Source organism: Nicotiana sylvestris, chromosome 8 (genome assembly GCF_000393655.2).
Source record: "Nicotiana sylvestris chromosome 8, ASM39365v2, whole genome shotgun sequence".
Classification (NCBI taxonomy): Eukaryota; Viridiplantae; Streptophyta; class Magnoliopsida; order Solanales; family Solanaceae; genus Nicotiana; species Nicotiana sylvestris.
Genome location: NC_091064.1, coordinates 25,584,290 through 25,594,075, shown reverse-complemented (window position 1 = coordinate 25,594,075; position 9,786 = coordinate 25,584,290). Strand labels below are relative to the sequence as shown.

Genomic DNA, 9,786 nt, shown 5'->3' with positions numbered 1-9,786 from the left:
TGAATATTGTTGAATCCCCTTAACAGAACGAAAGATTCTAGTGTAGACAAACTCGAGTGCAAATATTGTTTTAGATCACAAGTTCAAATCTTAAGTGTAACATTCTAGTATCATATTGAATCCCCTTGTATGAATTCCTTGCTACGCCACTGTAAATAGGGCTACCCAATCAAGCATATTAATCCCCCAAAAATGGCAAAGGCTAGACTAATTCATAATCCAACACCTACGCATGTTATTGCAGTTGCGCTCTGAGGCTACTAAATCTAAAATCCAAATCTGGTAGAATGACAAATGTTGAAGCTACAGGAGACTCACAGCTTTCATCTCAACAATTGAAGAAATTAACCCACATTACAGAAGCAATTTATGAACTAAAAGTCAAGCAGACAAACGATTACGGAACGCAAAATGCATCTCCAACATCCTTGTTTAGTTACAATGCACATTAAGTCGCTGAGATTGGTCTAACTGTTTTAACTTTGTTTTCTTTCTTCATAAATTAGGACGAAGTAGGAAATAGATGTCCTGAGCTACTGGTCTGGCATTCAATGCAAGTAGCAACTCTGCTACCAAGTACAACATTTCACCAGAACTAGTATGGTCGGTAACGTCTCCCCCGGTTGGAATCATCTCCCGTACCACTGGATCCTCCTCGTCCTTGTGGTCCACCAGCACCATTACTCCTATCATTCCTCCGAGGTCGAACGGCTGGTGCCTGAACTCCTGGCTGCTGGCTGCACAGGAAACATAGCAAGTTTAAAATGTTGGTTTTATTCTATGCATAGAACTTCAATAGTTCATCATTTATCTGAACATTTAGTAAACGAAAAACTAATAATTACACTAGTCATGAAGAAACTTTGTTTCAGAAGAAACAGATGTTAATATTTATAAGAACTTACAGAACATAGCCAATCTGACCATCAGGTAGAACCATTGGCACCATCTGCATACCTGCTGGCATCGGTCCTCTGCCGTATATCATAGGCTGCTAAAGAATAATAGTCTATCAGATGAATATGATCAATGACAATGTGCAGAATCAATGAAGACAACATGATGTACACAGAAATTACCTGTTGGAACCCAGCAGCAGCACCATAACCAGCACTCAGATGTCCATACGGATTCACTGGAAATGCACCATATCCTGGATGGGGAATGTAATTAGGATGGGGCATAGCATTGTGAGGACCGGCTGCTGCATCGAACTTCTTTTCAGTCTGAGGCTTTGCAAGAACTACTTCTAACACCTGACCTGCAATCCACATCCACTTTGACATTATTTGCCTAGTGAACTACATCATTAAACTAGTTTGGCATATACCGGAACTGATATACAAGATTCATATAGCTGACTGAGGCATTGTCGACCGGTTAATTGAAATACATCAGCAAACACAGAAATACATATTCAAGGGAAGCATCTAGCTGCTTTTTCAGCTCATATAAAAACAATAATTGTAGTGGTGGGGAATCATGAAGTAATTCTTCCTTTAAGAGAGCTACACAAGTTTACATCGCTAAAAAAACTAATTTAATAACGTTTAGCCTATGAATAGAGAACCATGCAGTGAATCCTGATAAAATTTGTAAATTTCAGCATTATGACAAAACCAGACCAAACAAACATGCACAGCATTTTACTTTATTCTAGTCATAACAAAATCCTAGCATTAAGTAGCCCCCCCCCCCCCCGTCCTATGTACAAATACAAAAACATCAAGGTATGTTCTGGACATACATTTCCACAATTTCACAGCAACATTTCAGACCAATCAAATGAGATCACACTACCAAATGCGCAGGGAAATCTAGAATATGATTCACATAGAGAAACTAAAAGTATTTACACAAGCACATTCAGTACAGTGATGACAACACTCTTCAAAGGCAGCACCTTATCAGCGGAAAATATACCAGCACCCAACAACCCAAACCTATCAACACAGAGAAAACTCGACCCTTTACTAGGCATGTGAATAATATTTGAGTTGAAGCTGATAAAGAAAAAGAGTAATTGATGTTGGAGTTGAGAAAAGTTTGTGGAAGTCGAAGCATGTTTGCCCATCAACTTCCTTTGGTAAAAAAATGTTTCAAAAAGTTATACAAGAAAATGGAAGAAGGTAACAGATTTTATATAAATTTTCAAAAGAGTAAGCCTTAGCACAAAGAGTGCTAAGGGAAACAAAATACAGGAAGCCCAAAAAGCAAAAACCTAGTCCTGTACTAGTTCAATGCACCAGAAGTGAATATAGATCTTCTACTATGGCCTCTTTACACCAAAAGTTAAACAAAAATATACAATTCATCTCGATCTTCTTTTCAGAGTTAGCTACATCTTCAATCTAAAAGTTAAAATTTGTGAATGGAAACCAGTATTTCACTTGAAATACACCCTTAAATCAATATTTCCATATTTCACAAAAGAAGTATTTGCAAATACTCATGCTCAATTATTTTTGCAAATAGTGAAGTCTAGAATTTGCAATATCGAAATATTGATTCATGCCTAAACAGGCCTGAAGTAATTTGAAATACTAAAGCACTATATTTCACTATATAACATGCCTTCAAAATAAACAAACTGGTAGCTCAATGAAATTAAACTCAATTGTGGAATGACACTATTGCTATAGTATTTCAATGATGTTGGAGTGTTATTGCTTCAGCCATTCAAACTCAGCAAAGAATAAAATGAGGTAAAATTGATAGGATGTAAAGTTTCTTACAATTTTAGTTTTTTCTCCCATTCGCCTCTTAATATACAACGATGCGGTGCTAACAAAAACTCAGGAAAAAAATTGACACATTCCAAAGCAGAAATGATTTTAGCAGTTCGCCTGTCTTTAGAAATTTTCAATAAAAATGTAATAAAGCATCAATATCGTGGTAATTGGTTCTTCCTTTTCTAAAACAAACAAATATTGAAGACGATAAGTTGACGGTAAATGGAGGGTGCCCAATGAACTAATGATTGGTCTCACTGTCTCTGATTCCTTGTACTAAATAAAAGCATTTGTACTTAAAAGCATAAAAATGAGTTTTGCATAAAAAATAAAGATAACAACCTAGGACATCTAGTAAAGCATAAATGTAATGAGAGGTTCAATTATTTTTCACAAGGTTAAAAGTGATCTTTGTAAAACAAAAGTTTGTAGGTTGAATCATCTTTCATCTAGGATAGCTTCCCAGAAAGAAATTGAGTAGGCCGCCTTTTACTCAAGTTGGATGAGATAAATCAGAATAACCTAACCAGCGCCGCAAAAGCTACTTGTCTGTAAGGAGAGAAGTATAAATTGATGAAGCAGAAAACCCCAGGAGGAGGCCATAAGAACAGTATTCATATCCAGTTCTAGCTCGGCAAAACAAAGGAGGAACTTCTTGGAAGTTTCAAACTCAAAAAAGGCAAAAAATAAAAAAATACGAAACATTGATTCCGTTGTTCCTACAGCACCATTCTCTATTTGCAGGTTATCATCAATAAAATCCTTGTTACTTATCCACCAAAAAAAGATTCTTTTGTTGGAAGATTGTCTTGTAGTATGACTTTTTGTCTAAAAGAAAGGATATATCACAGGCAACCACCACTTAATCATGACAACCATATAAATCTTCTGTATCCCTTCCAATATTTCAGATCCTTTTCACTATATGTCATATTACTTTAATCTAATTAAGGGTCCTACTTGACTGCAGTTGAACTAAAACTGATCTTTGACAAAGTATTTGTATGATAGATTGAATCAGTTTTAGGCTTAACTAAAAGCAAGAAACACACGTCACACTTCTGACAACTGAACTAAGTTGATCTTTAGTTTCAGTACAGCCCAAGCTATGAAACTTGATTCACAATCTTGAAAGAGAAAAAGGGAGGGCATACACGGAAGAGAGTTGATTCAAAACTGGAACATATCGCTTTCACCTCAAGGTCAGTTCGCTTTGATTCAAAAACAAAATAGGCATCATCAAAATGGGATTGGGTCGATCATAGCTTGATACAGTCCCATATTTGAAAATTATTGTTTCAACATATAGAAAGAAAACATTTACAGGGGTGAGAGTTGATAAAAAAGGGGGCTGAATATAGATTGCTTTCACCCCAGGGTCATATGGGGGGAAAAAGGCATCTCAATCACAATGGGACTAAGCTGATCTTACTTTTGGTTCAGTCCAAACCGTAATACTTGTTTCAAAATCTTGAAAAGAGAAATTACAGAGGATGAGAGCTGATACAAAAATGGGCCATATCCAGATGGTCAGCTTGCTTTGATAAAAACAAATGCATCAGATTTTTGACAGCTGAAGTAAGTTGACCTTAGTATAGTACAGTTCAAACTCTGAAATTATTGTCTCAAAGTCATGGATTAATTAAACAGGATGAGAGTTGATCTAAATATGGGCTATATCTAGAAATCTTTCAACCGTACGTCAGCTTGCTATGATTCAGAAACAAAATAGGCATCACACTCCTGACAACGCTTTTCCGCATTTCTTCCTTGTAATCTCTTTATGATATCCTCCTAACTTCATGACAAATCTTTCTACAGTATGACATAATAGAACATGTCATGTAGATAAGAGTTTCATTACTAAATTTTCCAAGTATGACTGAGTAAATCCTAAGTAAATACCAATTATAAACAAACTAAGAATTGTTCAACACAAGGTCTCGGCTGGTGCTACAAGTTCCTAAACAGATCCTTGAAGTCTCATATACAAATGAGAATTCTCAGATCAATAAAGGTAGGGATAAGGTCTACCTATACTATTACACTCCCCAGACCCCACCATGTGGGATTACACTAGGTTTGTTGTTGTTGTTCAGTTCAATAAAGGACTTTTGAAGGAAAAAAACCATATCTCAAGCACATTCAAATCTATTGTGATTTATTTATCACTTTAGGTATGCTCTAAGAATGTACAAACCACAATTTCCCCATTTTCTTTGCTTCTTCCCTTTCTTTTTGATTTTTTTTTTTGTGTGCGCGTGTGTCCTACCTCTATTCTCCTGATTTATTTTTCTTTTCCTTTCTTTCTTTTTCCAGTGAGGGGGAAGTGATTTGCAGGAGGGGCCGACGGAACACTCAGATGTAGATCCTGAGAGTTCCCTTTATGCAATGTATGTGTTCCAGTTGTATTCATAAGTCCAGAAGCATTACCATTAACTTCATATGTTTCACCATCTTTAACAGCCTTCAGTGCACTTGACCTTTCTGCATAATGGACAAATCCGAAGTCTCGTTTGCCACCACTTTTGGCTGGCGGCATAACTACTTTGGTAACATCACCATGGCGTTGGAAAAGTTCCTTCAACTGTTCAGTAGATGTGTTTTCTGGAATGCTTTTCACATAAAGTGCTTTAACCTGGAAAAGATGACAAAAAATACATAATCAATGTTCAAACTAGCAGAAGGATGCTAAGGGAAAAGGTTTCACTGTTTCACAGAGGTGAATCTCCAATCAGTCCATTGATACCATGGATTGGACAATACATCACAAAATCTAACATCATATCGATAAGTGACTTAGTTCGCTATCACTAATCCTTTTTCTTCTTTTTGGGTGATAATGGTAGGGTACATGCAATCTTGCACGAACTACCACGACTACTCCAGAATCATCTCAGAGTACCTTCAGCAGGGACACTAGGTTTACGAGCCTTAGTTGGTCCCAATAGAATTACAGTCAGTATAATTTCAGCAGTGAAACAACAACTCTGCCCCACCTCATGGTTACAATACGCCTAGAGAACTAAAAAGTTTAAGGTATCAGCACAGTTGCTGGCTCTTTATTCAAAAGCAGCCTCAATAAATGATAACATCAAGTTGAGAAGTTTTATAGATACATTACAAAAACCATCCAATCCCCCTTCCCACACCTAGACAGACCTACAAGAAGTAAACAAAGAAAGAAGAAAACAAGTTTAATCAGGAATACATCAGGTGGATCAGAACCCGTAACGTACTGTATTCAAGCCAACATAATAACAATTGGAGAGAAAAACTCATATACCCACAAAAGGGAAAAGCATAAGGGAGATCATTTGGTAAAGGTGCAAACTGCAAAGTAACAATTAAAGATCAAGCAGGTGACATTAGAATCTAAGAGAAACAACCAAAGATCACAAAACATATCAAATAGAACTCGCTTAAGATCTCCTAGAAGCTCATACTCAATTATCGGTGAGATATAAGGTTTGATACCTGAGCAGCGGCAGCAGAATGATCAGGTGTAATCTTTGGATCAGCCCAGGTGACAGTTGGCGAATTTCCCTCCAGCTTAAAGTTTGCACTTGCCATTTTTTTCCGCGAGTAATCCGCACAGGCATTATTGTAATATTCAACGAAAGCAAAACCCCTATTACGTGCTGGGTTTTGAGGATCCTTCAGTCAAATATTAGAAGTTTACAAATTGTCCATAAGTTGCCAATGACAGAGTCAGAACAATTTATAGAATGTTTGGGACATAAAAACACACCTTTATGAGTTCTATTGTTTCTGCACCAGGGCCAGTCCCTTCAATGACTTTTCTGAAGTCATCATCAGACCAGCTCTTTGGTACATTACCAATGAACAATCTGTATTTAGTTTCTGACAGTGAACACCTTATGGTTTTTCCCTGGGTTGATAATAAACACACAACAAACAAAGAAACTACCAAATCATGCACTCACTAAAAGAGACGATACAGTTAATGAAAAATCTAAAACGAATGAAGCCAAGTGCGGAAATGCAGAAATCACCTTGAATTCTTTGCTATGTAATTCTTCAATAGCCTTTTGTGCCTCATCTTTTGTAGTGAAGGCTACAAAGGCAAAGCCCTTGCTTTCACCGGTATCCTTATTTCTCATGATCCTGACCTGCAAAGATAGGACACGATTACACAATTTAGGGAAAAGCAAACACATTTAAGCCTGTCAAAAACATATGCTCGTTTGGTGTAACGTTCAGATTACTTCCAGCTCTATTAATCAGAACTGACCTCATGTAATTCGCCGAATGGTTCGCAGAGATCCCTCAAGTCTTCATCAGAAACATCTCGAGGAATCCCACCAATGAAAACCTCAGACCCATGCGGAGGGAGAGCAAGAAGTTCAGCATGCTCTTTTTTGTCTTCTTCAGTAAGAGAAGCACTAGGCTTTTCTTCATCTGTAGCAGGCTCCGGAACGTCACCCATATCTGCTTCTGGAGACTCTGCTCTCCCACTATCCCCACCTCCGGAATCATATGATTGCTCTTCACCATTTTCATCACCGTCTTCTCCAGCTCCGTCATCTTCTATCAGTTCTGGATCTTCATCTTCCTCAGAGTAATTTTCGTCATCAAGATCCACGCGGTCATCAATTTCCGTATTCTCTGTCATGATTTTATTGTGATCTAGATCTTCTCATCCAACAAATAAACAGAAGGTCGCCAATAATGCCTGCAGACCGATATTTATGTTAGCTCTTTTGCTTGTTGACGGATATGACATCAATCATTAACTATATTTCAACCCAAATAACTTGGGGTCAATATGAAAAAGACTGGGTAAATTATATTTATTTATTTTTAAAAAAAGGCAAGTACACACTATGACCATGCATGCAATGAAGGAAGTTCAGTACTTTCAACTGTCCTGCACCAACACGGAAAGACATGTAGGATAGGTAATTTTTCATTATATTCAGGAGATGAGAAAACAAAATAAACAAATGTGCAACCAAATTTCCAACTTATCGCAATTTTACAACTGATATCTTTCTTTCTTTCCATCGTTTGAAGCCCAGCACTACTTCGAGCATTTCATTAGCCCATGGTGGCATAAACATAAGATACAATAGCACACGATGGAGAAATGGAACTCTCTGGAGGAATGAAAATGCACTATTATCAATAGACACAAAGATAAGCACATACACATAAGAGCAAAGACACTTTCACAATTGATATTTTTTCACCACATTTGGGACATCGAGGAGGGTAAAATTTAACATGATGGGAATTTAATCAATTAAATAAAGAGAAAAGGTTGGCCATACTAAGGTGGAGTTAGCTTTGAAATACTTGTTTTAGGGAAAAAATGTTTTGCAAAGATTGTTTTCAACCAAACACCAAAAAAGAAAGAAAAAGAATCAATTTTTGCAGAAACCGAAAAACTAACTCTTCTTACAATTTTTGAAGCAACCGCCACCTATGACTTCAGTGCCATACAGAACAGTGTTACGACAGGGTAAACTTTTCGCCATAATCTCAAGAAAATATCTCTACATTCTCAAAAAGATAGGAACTTCCTTTTATAACAAAGGTGTCCGACCCTGCTCGCACGCACCTCGGCTATTCAACCAGGATACCTACAACCTCCACAGGTACCGGGTAACTCAAAAATACATGAACTTAAGACAACATTAATATGCTTAGCAAAAGTTCCCTTTTCATGAGGGATATATCGGATGTTTCAGCTTGGGAACATGGTTAATGATGTGCATGACCCTCTACTCTTCTCTACTTTAAGTACTAGACTAACTAGTGCAACAGCCTGTTTCAAACTCGGGACATACTACCACACATTGCGCCGTCGAATCAACACAATGGGGCACATCACGATTTCCAAGAAGTTAAATGTTTAATATGACATTATGCCTATAGAAAGAGAAAGACTCTTTACTGAACTCAACCAAAAAAATGATGGGTAATTGAACAAAGTAAATGACCCCAACCAATTTTTTCTCTATAAAAAAACTCAACCAATTTTAGTACCAACATATAACTGTGAACACATATAACAATTCAGCTACCTGAGGAGCTAAAATCAAAGTATATAAAGCATCCACACAAAAAGAAAACATCTTCGAAGCACAAACTAGAAAACCTAGAGCTGAAAATAACAAAAATCAACAAAACCCTAATAAAAAATAGGTAAGTCCGTACATATCTAACAAAGTTCGGTATGTAAATTTAAGATTTCTGATGCTAAAAAAAATATAAACAAAATGACATACATGCTAAAAATTGATTAAAAAGGGGGCAAAAGACGAAACCTTGTTTATGAGAATGGGCGGAAATGAAGATAAAGAGCAGAAGAAATAGAGCAGTAGTATTATGTGAGAAGAAGACATATAGTAGTAGTAGAATATATGAGTATTGGGGGTTTTCATTACCCAAAAATTAAAGAGAGAAATCGGAGGAAATTTTCTGCTTATCTGTTTTCTGCTCTTTAGGAGTTTGATTGAAGGCGAAGAAGCTAATCTGGAAGTGAGAAATACACAACTACTCTTTCCGGCTCTTTTATACTGCCTGCGATTTCAGTTCGGAATCTGGCCCTAACTCGGGTAATTGGTACGCTCTGCCCGCTGCCCGTATTGATTTGGTCAATTCGTAGATGAGCCATAGGTGTATCATGGAAAATTTTATTTTGTTTCTCGTACAATTAATACTAGTGGTATGAGGCAATTTTTTTATCTCATAATTTTGTAGACCCAAATTTTTATGGACCTAGAAGTGTAAGATTGGGGTCCATAAATTTGTGAGACAAAAAGGAGCCTCATACAACTTGTGTAAGTTGTATGAGACACAAAATAAAACTTCTCGCGGTATCATAGTCATTTTAGCTGGCGCAGTTCATTCCTGTTCGAACTTTTTTTTTGAGCAAACAGGAAATATAAATATTAATAACTAAGGAACATTTAGTACATGATTAACATAAGATGTGTCACGAAGGACGCATTGGTTCCCTAAGTTTGCTAACAGTTGGCAAGCTTCATTGCATAACAGTTTTTCATGGGTAGTAGTTTCCAGTCTA

The 9,786-nt window shown here is 36.9% G+C and overlaps 1 protein-coding gene across 3 annotated transcripts; it reads right to left on the bottom strand.

Annotated features, from left to right (window-relative positions):
• Positions 1 to 297: 297 nt before the first annotated feature.
• Positions 298 to 9,332, bottom strand: LOC104212373 (heterogeneous nuclear ribonucleoprotein Q). Of its 3 annotated transcripts, none has more exons than XM_009761601.2 (9): positions 9,146 to 9,332; positions 6,988 to 7,428; positions 6,749 to 6,865; positions 6,484 to 6,624; positions 6,210 to 6,389; positions 5,166 to 5,370; positions 1,080 to 1,261; positions 906 to 991; positions 298 to 737 (listed from the first exon to the last, which is right to left on the bottom strand). In XM_009761601.2, exons 2-9 carry the CDS (start codon positions 7,366 to 7,368, stop codon positions 596 to 598), a joined length of 1,434 nt encoding a protein of 477 aa, XP_009759903.1. In that variant the 5' UTR covers positions 7,369 to 7,428; positions 9,146 to 9,332; the 3' UTR covers positions 298 to 595. The 3 variants fall into 3 exon arrangements, with proteins under 3 accessions (XP_009759903.1, XP_009759901.1, XP_009759902.1); XM_009761599.2 differs by having other exon boundaries at positions 906 to 994; positions 9,146 to 9,282; XM_009761600.2 differs by having other exon boundaries at positions 906 to 994; positions 9,026 to 9,163.
• Between the last annotated feature and the right edge of the window lie 454 nt (positions 9,333 to 9,786).